Source organism: Phacochoerus africanus, chromosome 2 (assembly GCF_016906955.1).
Source record: "Phacochoerus africanus isolate WHEZ1 chromosome 2, ROS_Pafr_v1, whole genome shotgun sequence".
Classification (NCBI taxonomy): domain Eukaryota; kingdom Metazoa; phylum Chordata; class Mammalia; order Artiodactyla; family Suidae; genus Phacochoerus; species Phacochoerus africanus.
The window spans coordinates 132,007,318-132,022,590 of NC_062545.1; the positions used below are offsets into that span (position 1 = coordinate 132,007,318).

Below are 15,273 nucleotides of genomic sequence, written 5' to 3' on the forward strand. Positions count from 1 at the left end.
GAAAAGGTTTAAATCAGTAAATATTGACTCAGTACTTTGAAGGCAGTGGATTAGGTAGTGAAGCATATCGAAAGCCTAGTTTTACATTACACAAACCTAAATCTGTTTGAGAAAGTGTGTGTGTGGCAGAGGAACTATATTCTTACTTGTCAATGTCAGAAAAAATAAATAAATAAAGGCTGTGGTAATGTTCCAGATTAAAGGAGGCTAAAGAGATGTGACAACTGAGACAGACTAGCTCCTGTTCTAGAGGAAGGAAACATACTAAAAAGGAAATTATTGGATAAACTGGTAAAACTGAAGAATCAATAATATTTTTTATAGCTGCACCCGTGGCATGCAGCAAAGATCCTGGGCCAAAGACTGAACCTGCGCTGCAGCAGCAACCTGGGTCACAGAAAAGACAATGCCAGATCTTTAACTTGCTATGCCACCAAGGAACTCCCCACAATAATATTCTAGGATAGGCCTTCCTGCTGTGGCTCAGCAGGTTAAGAACCCGACAAGTCTCCGTGAGGATGTGTGTTCAACCCCTGAGCTTGCTCAGTGGGTTAAGGATCTGGCATTGCTATAAGCCTCAGCATAGGTCGCAGATGTGGCCCTGATCCAGGGTTGTCATGGCTGTGGCGCAGGCCTGCAGTTGCAGTTCCAATAAGACCCCTAGCCTGGGAACTTCCATATGCTGTGAGTGTGGCCGTAGAAAGAAAAAAATAATAATTTAGAATAAAATAGATAATGGAGGAAATAGATGAAGGTAATCAAAGGGTGCACACTTCCAGTTGTAAGATAAATACATTCTGGTAATGCAATGTACAGCATAGTGACACCAGTTAACAACACTGAATTGTATCTTTAAAGTTGCTGAGGGAGATCTTAAAAGTTGTCATCACTAGAAAAAAGTAACTATGTGAGGTTATGAATGTGTTAATTAGTCTTATTGTGGTTATCATTTTTCCATATATACATATAGAGAATCACTATGTTGTACACCTTAAATTTATGCAATGTTATATGTCAGTCACTTCTCATTAAAGCTGGGAAAAAAAGAATATTATTACAGCACTTGATAGGTGTGGTAAGAATAAATTACACACCAGATTTAAAAAACTTAATATGGAGTTCCCGTCGTGGCGCAGTGGTTAACGAATCCGACTAGGAACCATGAGATTGCGGGTTCGGTCCCTGCCCTTGCTCAGTGGGTTAACGATCCGGCATTGCCGTGAGCTGTGGTGTAGGTTGCAGACGCGGCTCGGATCCTGAGTTGCTGTGGCTCTGGCACAGGCCGGTGGCTACAGCTCCGATTCAACCCCTAGCCTGGGAACCTCCATATGCTGCGGGAGCAGCCCAAGAAATAGCAGCAACAACAACAACAAAAAGACAAAAGACAAAAAAAAAATTAAATTAAAAAAAAAACTTAATATGAAAAAGATATACAATATACTAATAATTTTTAAATATTGGTTACATATTAAATGGTAATATTTTGGAAATATTGGGTGAAATAGCATATACATTGCCAAAGTTAATTGAACTTATTTTTCTAAAATTAATTTAACCTATTTATTTTTACTTTTTAAATGTGGCCACTAGAAAATTTGTAGTCATTATGTATATGGCTTGAATGATGTTTTTATTGGCTAGAACTGGAGAAACAGCAAACACAAATGAAGCAAAATGTTAACAATATAACAATAGAGTAAAAGAAGGTGTTCTCTGTACTATTTGCAAATTTTGTAACTTCTCTGTAAATTTGAAATGATTTCCAAATCAAAGTTTTTAAAAGTTTAGTTTACTTCAAAAATAGGGAGAGATTAAAGACAGAATTTTGAAGATGAACTCAGATACCTATCCAAAGTTTAAAACAGGGAAGAGGGTAGACATATTCTAGATATGATTGAGTTAGGGAGGCCCAATATAACCAGGAGGGTCATGGTCTGAGATGACCAAGCAATATCAACATTCCAGATTAGCCCCAGAAAGGAAGCAACAGCAGGGACTCACCCTTCTGGAAAGAAAGCATTGATGATCCGGTCCCCTAACGGGTTGATGGCAAGTTCTGGAATCCGCTGGAAATCTTCCCGGCTGCCACAAGAATCACTTTGAGTTAGAAACCATTGGCCCTTAGCATGAACTCCTTCAGTCATGCAAGTGTACAACCTAGCAAGAATATTACCCCCTGGAATTTACTTCTGTGGCAAATTATACCAAATAACTGCAAAGAATAGCACTTTAATAATTGCCAAGTGTTTCTTGCACCAACTTGGGAGTGGAAGAAGCCAGATTTGACTATGCCACATTCCAGTGAATTCAGCACACAGGTTACATCAGTGAACCAACTGGGAAGCAAATACTAAGCTGTCCCTGTAAATGATTCCTTGAACATTACCATTTTGTACTTAGTTATTAAGTTTGGAGAATGAACAGCAACTGCAAAGTATCAAACACTGCAGAGCTTCAATGCGAGAGGAAAATTCAGAGAGGCCTCTGCACCCTTGGTAAGAAGACACACAGTACCTATGAAATGCAAGGAAGTCTTAGGTGACATTTAAATCCAAAGAGAGAATAAAATGTGAAAACTGATTAGATATGTCCTTGCTCGGACTGGCTTTTCTCCATCGCCTTCCACAGACTAGAGCCAGAGAAGTATTTAACCCTGGAACAGGCAAGAGCAGTCATCCTCTCACAACTTGTTGGTCTGCTGAAGTGAATATTGTTAGTTTCCCTTCACTGGATACACATCATGTGCTGCTCTCTGTTTATATACTTTATTTCATTTCTTCATGTTAACATGTTAACTTTATACCCTTTTAGAGCTGAGGAAATTGAGAGTCAGTGAGATAAAGTAACTTGTCTGGTGCTACAAAGGTAAAATGTGGCAGACCTGCAATTTTTTTTTTTTTGGCTGTAGCTTTGGCATGCAGAAGTTCCTGGGCTTGCTGTCACCCTAGTGACAGCAGTGGCAACGCTGAATCCTTAAATGCTAGGCCACCAGGGAACTCCAGATCTATAATTTAAGTCTGTCTGTAAGTCAAAGCAACCCTAAAAAAGCACACTTCTTTCCCATATTAAATAAACTTTTTGAAAGGAAGGTGCTCTCCCAAAAAATACTCATAAGTATTACTATTATTATTTTTTGCTTCTTAGGGCCACACTCACAGCATATGGAGGTTACTAGGCTAGGGGTTGAATCAGAGCTACAGCCACTGACCCACGCCAGAGCCACAGCCACGCAGGATCTGAGCCGTGTCTGTGACCTACAGCATAGCTCATGGCAACGCTGGATCCTTAACCCAATGAGCAAGGCCAGGAATCAAACCCACATTCTCATGGATCCTAGTCGGGTTAGTTAACTGCTAAGTCACGAAGGGAATTTTTTTTTTTTTTTGGTTGATATTCTGTGTCAAGAATATAAAGCTGTCTACAACATAACCACAAAATATCAGTGTCATGAGGGACAGAGAAAGGCAGAGTATTGTTTTCAATCAAAGGGGACTAAAGAGACATACAAATGAATTTAATGAATGATCCTAGACCAGGAAAAAACTGCTATGAAGGATCTGACTAAACCATAGGGTAAAAATGGAATACAGATCACACAGAATATGGAATATTATATAACAGAACTGTATAAAATGCTAAATTTCTTGATTTTGATATGAGATATCCTTGTTATAGGAAATACTCTCTGAAGTATGTGGCAAATGTTAAACGGTAAATCTAGGTATCTAGGTATCAGGTGTATGAAAGTTCTTTGTATTATTTCTTGTAACTTTTCCGTAAGTTTCAAATTATTTCCAGATAAAAAGGAGGAGGGAAATGGGAATATAAACTCAAAATCTAACGGAAGAGATAAAACTTATTCCTCTACCTTCTTCATATGAAATACTAATGAAATGTTCCTCTTTTACCCTGGTGCCTTCAACTCCCTAATCCTCTTATGGCTTAACATTTACAGGTGCTTATTTAATTCAACAAGCTTGTATCCACCACCTCTGATGGTGACACAGGCAGAAATTAACCTAGGGGACAGAGCACAAAGCTCTGGTTAAAAAACAAAACAGAACAAAAAACCCAAACAACCCTCTGGATTCTAATCTTCCTTGATTACCTAGAGTAATAAGTTTTGTATCATGTAATGTCCCAGAAGAAGCCATTCACAAGATAACTGGGTTGCTTAAAATGATAAAGAAAATTACCGAGGTCCTGGCTATTTAATTCAACAAACATGTTCTAAGTTCTTATTACATAATGTGTTCTTTAATACAAAGTCCACTTTATCACCAAAACGTTGCTCCTCTTGTTTGACAGAGGTTAAGAAACAATAACTACTCCCTTTTAAATGAAGATTAAGGCTGATTTGAATTGCAAGGCCACATACCTCAGTTTAATGTCTAACAAGCTTAAGCAATTTTAGCTTTGAAAAGATACAGTTTAAATACCAGGTCTAGTGTCAGGTGGCGAGTCCACAACCTAGCCTGAACTCCTTCAGGCTCAATGAAGGATCTAGTCCTGGACTTCCAATGTCACTAAGGACCTAAACCCTGTCTTTTGATACTATTTAACTCTACTCTTAGAATTTTGATTGTATATAGAATGGGGTCTATAAGACCAAGGGAATACTGTTGAAAGCATCAACATAAAAGTGAAAGAATATTATTAAAGTTTGTAAACTTTTCTTTCTTTCTTTTTTTTTTGGGGGGGGGGGCAAACCCACGGCATATGGAGGTTCCCAGGATAGGGGTCCAGTCAGAGTTGTAGCTGCCAGCCTATGCCACAGTCACAGCAATGTTTGATCTAAGCTGCATCTGCAACCTAGACCACAGCTCAGGGCAATGCTGGATCTTTAACTCACTGTGCAAGGCCAGGGATCAAACCTGTGTCCTCATGGGTACTAGTCAGATCTGTTTCTGCTGAGCCACGAAGGGAATTCCTGTAAACTGTTAAATAATACATATTTTATTATTGTTGGTTGTTCTATAGTGGAATGGAAATCGTCTGGTCAGTTCCTCTAAAACTTAGCTCCTCAAATTTGTCCACCAACAGAAATCTAATGGAGAAAAATAAATACTCCAAGTGGTCCACAGATCATAAATGTGCAGATTTGTGTGTGCACATAAAAAGAATTACCAATGTGATATTCCATCTCATGGTATACATAGGAAAATCTTCCTTGAAGATTATTTAAGATACTATTACTGGTAGGAGGCAAATTTAAGAGTAGAACCATGTACAATGGCATTCTTCATGGCCCAAAAAACCCGCTCGCAATGAAGAGTGGTTTTCCAGATATTCACGGGAACCTGGATGCTCTAAGAAACCAGAGTTTGAGAGAACTTTAGTAACCAGAAGTGCCGTTCCTCTACACTGATCTTCACTGTGCAAGTTCCTTCTCTTAAACAGAGAGGCAGCCTCACAGTTAACTGCTTATATTTCAAGGACTCAAAGTCAATGCTTAGATGACTTACACATAATGAGGACATTAAAATTTTGTTAACTGGACATACCTATGGGAACACACATTTAATTAAGAAAAGTTTTCCATATTTAAGTGGTATAATGGAGATGAATCATTTATTATTTACATTTATTGTGTAATTATTTACATTTATTAACACTGAAATGACAATAGTTTCCATTATCCAAAACATTTAATTAACATTTTAAGTTAGATCATTAATAATTTTTTCTTTCTTTCTTTTTTCTGGAGAGGGAGGCCACACTCACCACATATGGAAGTTCCCAGGGTAGGGGCTGAATCAGCACTGCAGCACTGCAGCTGCTGGCCTACACCACAGCCAGAGCAGGATCTGAGTGGCGTCTGTGACCCACACCACAGCTCACAGCAACTCCAGATCCTTAACCCATAGACTGAGGTCAGGGATCAAACCCACATCCTCATGGATACTAGTTGGATTCATAACCTGCTCAGCCACAAAGGAAACTCCAATAATTTTTTTTCTTTTTGGCTATGCTCTCAGCATGCACAGGTTGGTGGACCAGGGATTGAATCCATGACAGAGCAGTGACTTTAGCCACAGCAGTGATAATGCTGGATCCTTAACCATTAGGCCCCCTGGGAACACCTTTTTTTTGTTTTAATAACAGATTTTTTTTTTTTTCTAAATAGAAAGTGTCAGTAAGTGCTGAATCCAGTCTTTGCCTCTTATTTTAATATTTTGCAAGGCTATACCTGACTTTTGGTGGAGCATAGTGACCACATGTTTATATCCTCTCATTTTCTAAACCCCGCTGAAATGTCGGTAAAAATGTACACACAGGAATGTTGTCTATCCATGACATAAACAACCAGGGTGAGAGGAGTGTACTAGTAGACAAGGGATTGTGACAAATTCTGGAAGTCAGAAAATAGATGCAAATGGAGTGACAAGTAAGAGAAGAAGGCCGTGAAACTGCAACAGAGTTCACAGCCACTCTGCTCTGCAGTCTCAGCAAGGCACTGCACGCAGAGATGACAGGTAAGGACAGCAGCATTCTGGGAAATTAACTAATGGAACTTTAGAAGACTGGGCCAGCTGCCCACTGCTGCCAGCACCCATTCCAAGAATATAAAACCCTTTGTCCCTAGTATAAAAATAGAGAATTGCTATGAAAAGAAACCAAAAAATCTACCTGGGAAGGGTTTCAGCCAAGTGCAAGAGGGGTCCTCAGGAACATAGTCCTTTTGTTTGGGGAAGGGAGTTGCAAGTCTGTGCCCATGCTCCCTGTCCACATACACTAAAGTGAGGGTCACCCACTTCTTAGCCCTGTTCAGAATATAGAGGGCTTGAAGTCAGTCCTTCTATCCAGGGAAAGAAATGGAAAACCCAACCACAAGTAAGTCCATGCCAATTTTCTACAGTAATCAGCCCAGGCTTTTTCATTATTATGAGTAGACAACAAATGTTCAACAGATATTTGGGGAAAATTAAGAGAATAAAAGAATGGGCTCAAGATTAGAAATAATAATAATACAGGGAACAAAGGGTAGTTCTGAGAGATTCTAATACGTAACCCAACAGACATTTGTTAAGTTTTTGTACCTGTTAAATAAAAATAAGCTACTATGATAAAGCAGACATCAGGAACAAGAAAGTTTCTTAGAAATTAAAAATATGATTGAGGATAAGTTCATCAAAAGATCCTCCAAATAAATTCAAGGATATCTTTCAGGAAGCAAAGGGAAAACCAAAGAGTCAGAATATATGAGAAAAAACTGAGTCATGGTAGTCCAACAGCCAATCAAAAGAAATGCCATAAAAAAATAAGGGGAGGAAATAAAGAAACAACAGAAGAAAACGTTCAAAAGGATATATTTTTAGTTGAGAAGGTTCACCTGATACTGAGCAATGAATAACACAAAATAACTCAGAAAAGATACAACTTTAACAGATTTCAGAACAGCAAGAGGATGTATTTGAAGCTTTCGGAGAGAGAGAAAAAAAAAGATTATCTACGGCCTTTTGCCTCGTTGCAGCTAAGAAAGCAAGATGGGTCACCAGCAGCTCTACAGGAGCCATCCGATAAAATTCGGTCAGGGTTCTCGCTCTTGCCATGTCTGCTCAAACCCGCACAGTCTGATCCGGAAATACGGCCTCAATATGTGCCGCCAGTACTTCTGCCAGTACGCGAAGGATATTGGCTTCATTAAGTTGGACTAAGCTTCCTTGAATGGGTCATCCGGGACATCTACCTTATGCAGAAACAATGCTGGTTCTTTGTATATAAAATAAAATTTAACTCCTCCCCCCCCCCAAAAAAAGATTATCTACGAAAAGAATAAGAATTAGACTGGCATCATGGTTCTGATCAGTGACACTCCTTTCTGGAATGACTGATACCGCTGTGTACACAAAGCAAATGCTTATCCAGGATATTGAACTCATTTGTCTTATGGATAAAGTCAAACAAGAAAATGAATCTCAAAGTTCCCATTGTGGCTCAGCGGAAACAAACCTGAGTAGCGTCCATGAGGACACAGGTTCAACCCCTGGTCTCACTCAGTGAGTTGAGGATCCAGTAGGTATTGCCATGAGCTGTGGTACAGATTGCAGACGCTGCTCGGATCTGGTGTTGCTGTGGCTGTGGCGTAGGCCATCAGCTACAGCTCCAATTGGACCCCTAACCTGGGAACCTCCATGTGTCATGTATACGGCCCTTAAAATAAATAAATAAATAAATAAAAAGTGTTGGTGAGGATATGGGGAAATATGACCCCTCATTACATTTGCTGGTAGGAATGTAAAAGAGTACAGCACTCTGGAAAATAGTTTGGCCCAAGAAAATTAAAACATTAAGTCCACACAAAAATGTCCATAATAGCCAAAAGGAATAAACAACCCCAAATGTCCACCAACTGATGAATGGATAAACAAAATGTGGAATGTGCACACAATGGTATATTATTCAGCCATAAAAAAGAAGTAATGATATATTCTACAACATGGAAGAACCTTAAAAACATGCTGTTAAACAAAGCAGTCACAAAAGACTACATACTGTATGATTCCATTTATATGAAATGTCCAGAGAGAGAGGAATGGGAAGTGACTAATCAATGGGTATGAGATTTCCAGCGAGCTGATGAAATGTCCTGGAATGAGACTGCGGTAATATGTAGTTAAACAATGTAGTTATGCAATGTTGTGAATGTAGTTAATGCCACTAAATCGTACACTTCAAAATGGCAAATCTTATGCTATGTGCATTTTGCCTCAATTAAAAAAAAAAAAACGGACAAAGATAAAGCACCTATGGTGGTCTTTCACATGATAGTTATTCCATAATCATTGACTTTACTGACAGTGGAACATGGTTTTGGTCAATCCCAGCTTTCAGTGATGCCAGATTTTCCCTAAACAAACATGGCCCTATGGATTTACTAGCATCCTTTAGCTCTTCCACCTGAAGATTAGGCTTAGAAACTATGTTCCCTTCCCACTTAGGCTATATCCCACACCTAGGCTAAAAGCCTTCCAAAGAAGTCCTAACGTGTTTCTTGACAGCCACCAGAAAGGCGAATAGCTTCATTTCATACCAGTCAATCAAAGCTGAGGACTAATGGCAACAAAATGCTGCTACTGAGAATTAGGTTGGGAGGTGGTAATAAGGAGATATTCATTTGACTATGAGAAGACAATTACAAATATAAAATGATAGAGCATTACATTAGTCTTAATCATACACTTACTCTAGACTAGTTTCTCAACTTTGGCACTACTGACATTTGGGCAAGGTGGGGAGGTTTCGACCTGTGAATTGTAGGATGTTCAGCAGCATTCCTGCCTCTACCCATTAGACATCAGTAGCATTCCCCAGTCCTGTCAATCAAAAATGCCTCCTGATATTTGGCCACTCAGGGGAAAAACAGTCCTCTTTCAAGAACCACTACTTTAGACTAAAAAATTGAATATCTTATCTAAGATTAATACATAGAAACTGGAGTTCCTGTCATGGCTCGGTGGAAATGAATCTGACTAGTATCCATGTCACAGGTTCAATCCCTGGCCTCGTTCAGTGGGTTAAGGATCTGGTGTTGTCATGAGCTGTGGTGTAGGTCACAGACAAAGCTCGGATCCTTTGTTGCTGTAGCTGTGGTGTAGGCCAGTGGCTACAGCTCCAATTTGACCTCAGGCCTGAGAACCTCCACATGCTGCAGGTGTGGCCCTAAAAAGACAAAAAAAAAAAAAGAGAGAAAAAATACATATAAACTGATGTATCTTAGGGTTATGGATTGTGTTAGGAAATGAGATAGAGGACAAAACAACCTAGACTGCCTTGGATTTCTATGGGTCAACCTCCTAAGAGCTAACATGTTTGGGAAAGGGCTGTGGGAAAACTCAGGCAAAGAGAGCTGAAATTTCCAAAGGTATATTTGTAGGACCAGAACAATGACCACTCAAACTAAGGGGACCTGGAGTACGGCAGCAGGCATCTAGTGATAAAATTTTTTTTTGTCTTTTGTCATTTTAGGGCCGCTCCTGAGGCATATGGATGTTCCCAGGCTAGGGGTTGAATCAGAGCTACAGCTGTTGGCCTACACCACAGCCAAGGATCCGAGCCAGAACTTCGACCTACACCATGGCTCATAGCAACACCGGGTCCTTAACCTACTGTGAGGCCAGGGATTGAACCCATGTCCTCATGGATGCTAGTCGGGTTTGTTAACCACTATGCCATGACGGGAACTCCCTGGTGATAAATTTAAATCCACTGTTCTGCTTATTTAAGTCCTTTATGGGTTAATGATACTCAAGATGAGTGAGGAAATGGGGTCCTTGCTCTCTGCAAGCCAGATGCCTATGGTGTCTGCTCCTGGATAAAGGCAGCTATTCAGACATTGCCAGAAAATAAAGAAAGGAACTGCCTACCTGAGAGTCCCATTCTCTCCTTTGTCCAGGCTGGTGAACCGGCTGTAGAGGCGGGTGATCTGACTGTGGGAAACTAAAGAACACAAAATTAGTCCCAGCTGGAGAGGCTGTCCTCCATTCAAACCGAACCTGAATGTGGCCCTTCAGAAGGCAGCTGCCTTTCTGGTCCCAGTCCACCATTAAATGCCTCAAAGTCAGTAAAGTGGGGTGATGTCTCAACTCTAACTTATCTCTAGAGTGTCAAAGCAGTAAGTTTAAAATATGAAAGGAGTTAGAAAGTAAACTAAAGAGTAAACAAAATTAACTCTCAGGAATGAAGTCTGGGCTTAATTAACTCTGCGTTGGAGTTCTCTTGTGGCACAGCGGGTTAAGGATCTGGCATTGTCACTGCAGTGGCTTGGATTCCTGCCATGGTGTGAGTTTGATCCCTGGCCTGGGAATTTCACAAACTGCAGGTGTCCCCCCCACCCCCAAAAAATGACTGTGTTAAATGTCAGGTAGTTAAGATTTAACAAAACACAGCCAAATTTAGTTTTAAAAGGAAATTGTGAAATTTTCACCTTTAAGTGCCCTGACTTAGAGGCTATAAAAATGCATGCTTTGATTAAAAACACATCCCTATTTAAAAAAAAAAAAAACAACACATCCCTATTGTTGTAAATCAACTATAATAAAATAAAATAAAAACAAAAACAAACAAAAAACACATCCATGTTAACCAGCTTGATGTTTCATGCTGATAACAGCTAGGTAGGTAACTTGTACTGAAATAAAGATTGGGGCATGTGAAATGGTTTATATTTTTAAAATCTGGTTTATTCCTTTTCCAAGCATTAGTGGCTTCATCTTTTCCCTCAGCACTGATCTTTGGGTAAAAGATCACCACAGCCTTGGGTCAGCCTCTGCACTGTGACTGCACAAGCTCCACTGACTTCCAGTGAAGGAATGGGTTCCAAGAAAGGAAATCAGGCAATTTATGAAATGGTCATTTTATCATTAGATGACATCTACGAGGAAGCTATTTTGCTCCTCATTTTGGACTAACTCTGGCACAAGCTGACAATTAAAATGAGGTAAAAAATGCAGGTAGACAATAAAACTTTGAAAATACAAAAAAAGGAATTTCTGGGAAATAGTCTAGTCTGGCAGATTGGAGGTACAAGGAAAAAAAAAATAATCAAAGGAGAAAAGACAACAGCCAAAAAGGGTGTGGCAAGTGTGGACTCTGTCCTGGGGTACACCTCAGGGGTAAGGGGTGGCTGAGGGAGTTCTGATGGTTGTCCCCCCACCCTGCCCCACTCATAAAAAAATCTACCTGCAATTTTAGGAACAATGGGACAAAATAAACAGGGGCATGCACAGGCGAAACAGGAAGTGAGTGGCAGAGCTAGGACAAGAGGACACACCCCAGGCTGGCTCTGTTCTGTCCTCTCTAAGGAGAGCAGAAAGCAGAGGAGATAGAAGAATTCCCAGCCAGGGCAGAGCCAGCAGGGGCCCAAGCACCAAGAAAGCAGCTGTGGACCTTTCTGCCAGCCAGGCCGGTGTAAAGGGTACTGACAGACTCTGATTCCAATCATGTCACCACCACTTACCCATGAGGGGTGAGTGAATGGGTCTATGGAGTGAACTGAGTCCATGAGAGGGAACTGCTTGACAAAGTGTCTGGCCCTTGGGGAGTTCCCATTGCAGCTCAGTGGTAATGAATCCAAGTAGTTTGGCACTCCAGGTTAGCTATTATTATCATCATTATCCTTACATCGAGGGCCTACAGGTACATTTTACTGCTATACAGTAATTAACCTCCACCTTCCTCCTGATTCTGCCAGCCACAACCATTTTCTTCAGGAACCTGACCAGTCTATCCTGGCTTTGGCCTCAGGCCTCAAAGGCTGCTTTGGAACTAAAGTTATCTTTAGTTTTAACAAAATAAATCAGTTAAAGAATGACTAACTTTCCCAAAAGATTTTTTGAAAAGACAACATTTGCTCATAGTCCCAACACCACTGTTTAATTTCTTCTTATACAATCTACTATGTTACTTGTGCACTTTACAAAGTCACATAGCTTTTTTTTTTTTTTTTTTTTTAATTTAACCAATTCCACTGTAGCACGTGGAAGTTCTGGGCTAGGGATTAAACTCGTGCCATAGCAGCAACCCGAGCCACTGCAGTGACACTGACAATGCCAGATCCTTAACTTTCTACACCATGAGGGAACTCCATAATAGATCATTTTTCATTTATTAATAGTTTTTCCATATTGCTTTGGAGTCATTTTTAAGAACTGCCTAATATTTAGTCCACTGGATTAATTTTTAATACTTAGAGTATTATATGTTTCAGGTTACTCTTCTTTAACAAGGAACACATCCAAACTGTATTTCTTTTTTTTTTTTTGTCTTTTTGCTATTTCTTTGGGCCGCTCCCGCGGCATATGGAGGTTCCCAGGCTAGGGGTCTAATCGGAGCTGTAGCCACTGGCCTACGCCAGAGCCATAGCAACGTGGGATCCAAGCCGAGTCTGCAACCTACACCACAGCTCACGGCAATGCCGGATCGTTAACCCACTGAGCAAGGCCAGGGACCGAACCCGCAACCTCATGGTTCCTAGTCAGATTCGTTAACCACTGCGCCATGATGGGAACTCCCAAACTGTATTTCTTTTAACACTAGTTTTGTTTTGTTTTGTCTTTGGCCGTGCCTGTGGCTTGTGGAAGTTCTCAGGCTGGGACTGAACCCACATCACAGCAGCAACCTGAACCACAGCAGTGACAATGTTGAATCCTTAACCCTGAGCCACATGAGAATTCCTAGTTTTTTTTTTAATTTGAGAAAATAATCTATGCACATGGTAAAAATGCAAATGGTATAGAAATGTACATAATGAAAAGCCTAATAACCCAGTTCCCTACTCTCCCTTGCCAGAGGCAAACACTATTGCCAGTTTAGTGTGAATCCTTCTAGAAATTCCACATGCATATACATAAATATATATAACAATTTATAAAATTTTAAAATTGGAAAAAATGTCTAGCCCAACCTCTTCAACTAGCAAATGACCCATCAGATGTCTTCTAATCTAGAACATCCTCTGGAAGAAATGGACACTGAAACCTTATATTATGATTTCTTTAAGTTCCATTAGGAAATACTGGGATGGCATTATACCCCATATTTCAGAAAAAGAGATCAGTTTATGGCTGCATGAGTTCATAATTAACCAAGATGTTAAAAATGAATATGTAAATAAGTAGCCAACAACCATAAAATGGCTATCTTCTAGGACAAACTGGGCTATATGGAAATCAGTAAAGAAATGTCCAATCAAATGGCAACTTTTAACACAATCAGTATGGTTACATCTCAATCTGTCTCCTAAATTTCAGAGCTAATGTTATAATGATATTGCTAAAAAGCAAACAGAAGAAGCAGCAGCTGCAGCAGCAGCAAGCAAGCAGGCTTTAATTTAGGTGCTAAATCCATTATGACAAAGAATATAACACAACCTCTAAGATGTAGAGCTCAGAGTAACTTCAAAAAGCAAAAAGGTACTAGAACCGCCACAAATGAAGGCAGGACAAATTTCCAGTAAACTGTTCTCACTAGAAGGCATTAGGCTAGCAGGACAGGTGCCCCAAACTTCCACCATTCTTGGTAATACAAAGTCTCAGGAGTTTACAAGTACTCTCAGAAAAAGCTGTGCATGTAGGCATATCCTGAATGAAGTTACATTTTTTTCCATGTTTGGGCAAGTAATTAGTTTTTATTGTTGAAAGATTACTTAAAAGACCCTGCTAATCTTCCTGAACTAAAACCTTTGTGACTATCCTCAGAGAAAGAAGGCATTTTCAGAGAATTGTCAAGCATCAAGGAGGAAAAACAGTATGAAGAATAAAAATGCAAAGGGAGTAAGAAAAGAGTTATTCTGCCCTTGCCTTTATCCTAAATATATTTTTTAAAAAAATCTTAATGCAGAAGAATGGATTGATAAACTTGATAAATCATATACATGCAACCAGAGGTAATTCTAGATAAAAGATTGAGAAGTTGAAGTCTATACCTCTGCATTCCTCCTGAATACACCTAACCATTTCACATTTCCCCGGGGCAAGAGGACTTCAAGAGCTGGCCTACTCTTTCAAAAAAACCTGTAGATTAAAAGAGACTTAAAAGACATTAAAAAAAAAAATCTACCTTCTTATAATTGGGGAAATTTGAATATGGACTAAATGACAAATAGTTATAGAATAATCATCTTTCTTAGTTGTGATAATTGTATTGTGGTTATGTAGGAAAAAATCCCTATTCTCAGGAGATACATGCAGAAGGATTTAGGGATGGAGAGTTCTGATATCTGCAACTTTCAAATGGTTCATCAAAAGATATACATAAATAGACAAAGCAAACATAGCAAAGTGGTAACAACTGTTCAATTAACATAGGAGGTACATGGATGTTCATTATACTATTGTAACATCGCTGTATGTTTGAAATTTTTCATCATAAAATGTTGGGGGTTGGTGAAAGTACAGAGTTCTACAAATCATGTAATCCCAAACCAGCTAAAGGTGTCAGTTATGTGTGCGATTCCATTTCATTAAGACCGAGAAGACAGCAGGGTCTCCTGTAACAACAGAACCTTCAGGAACTACGGCAAGGCAGGTGAGGCCCATGAAGGGGTCCTGCATTTTGAGGCAGGAGCAGCCTGACATTGAACTTCCACTTACATTCTAGCCCAGGAAATTATGCTCAAGCAAATTGCCTTTCCCAGGCTTGTGTTCTTTACCTACAGAGAAATTCACCATAATTCTATCACCACTCCACCCTTTCAAACAAACAAAACCTCACCAGCCAGGAAAACTTACTTCCCAAACCTGTTCAACACCTTCGCCATACCACATGCCACAC

The 15,273-nt window shown here is 39.8% G+C and overlaps 2 protein-coding genes across 2 annotated transcripts in view; one reads left to right on the forward strand and one right to left on the reverse strand.

The window, feature by feature from the left end:
- CHP1 (calcineurin like EF-hand protein 1) overlaps window positions 1–15,273 on the reverse strand; it is a 38,923-nt gene that overhangs the window by 19,905 nt on the left and 3,745 nt on the right. The window contains exons 2-3 of the mRNA XM_047766668.1: window positions 10,368–10,440; window positions 2,002–2,082 (exon numbers count right to left, since the gene is read on the reverse strand). Coding sequence (XP_047622624.1) covers window positions 2,002–2,082; window positions 10,368–10,440 — 154 coding nt within the window. The remainder of the gene's footprint in view (window positions 1–2,001; window positions 2,083–10,367; window positions 10,441–15,273) is intronic.
- On the forward strand, window positions 7,479–7,681 carry LOC125119537 (40S ribosomal protein S29-like). The gene has a single exon (XM_047766669.1). It carries the CDS (start codon window positions 7,488–7,490, stop codon window positions 7,656–7,658), a length of 171 nt encoding a protein of 56 aa, XP_047622625.1. The 5' UTR covers window positions 7,479–7,487; the 3' UTR covers window positions 7,659–7,681.

What these genes read in the sequence shown, in the direction of transcription:
- LOC125119537 (XM_047766669.1), top strand. Translation starts at nt 7,488, where the DNA reads ATGGGTCACCAGCAGCTCTACAGGAGCCATCCGATAAAATTCGGTCAG.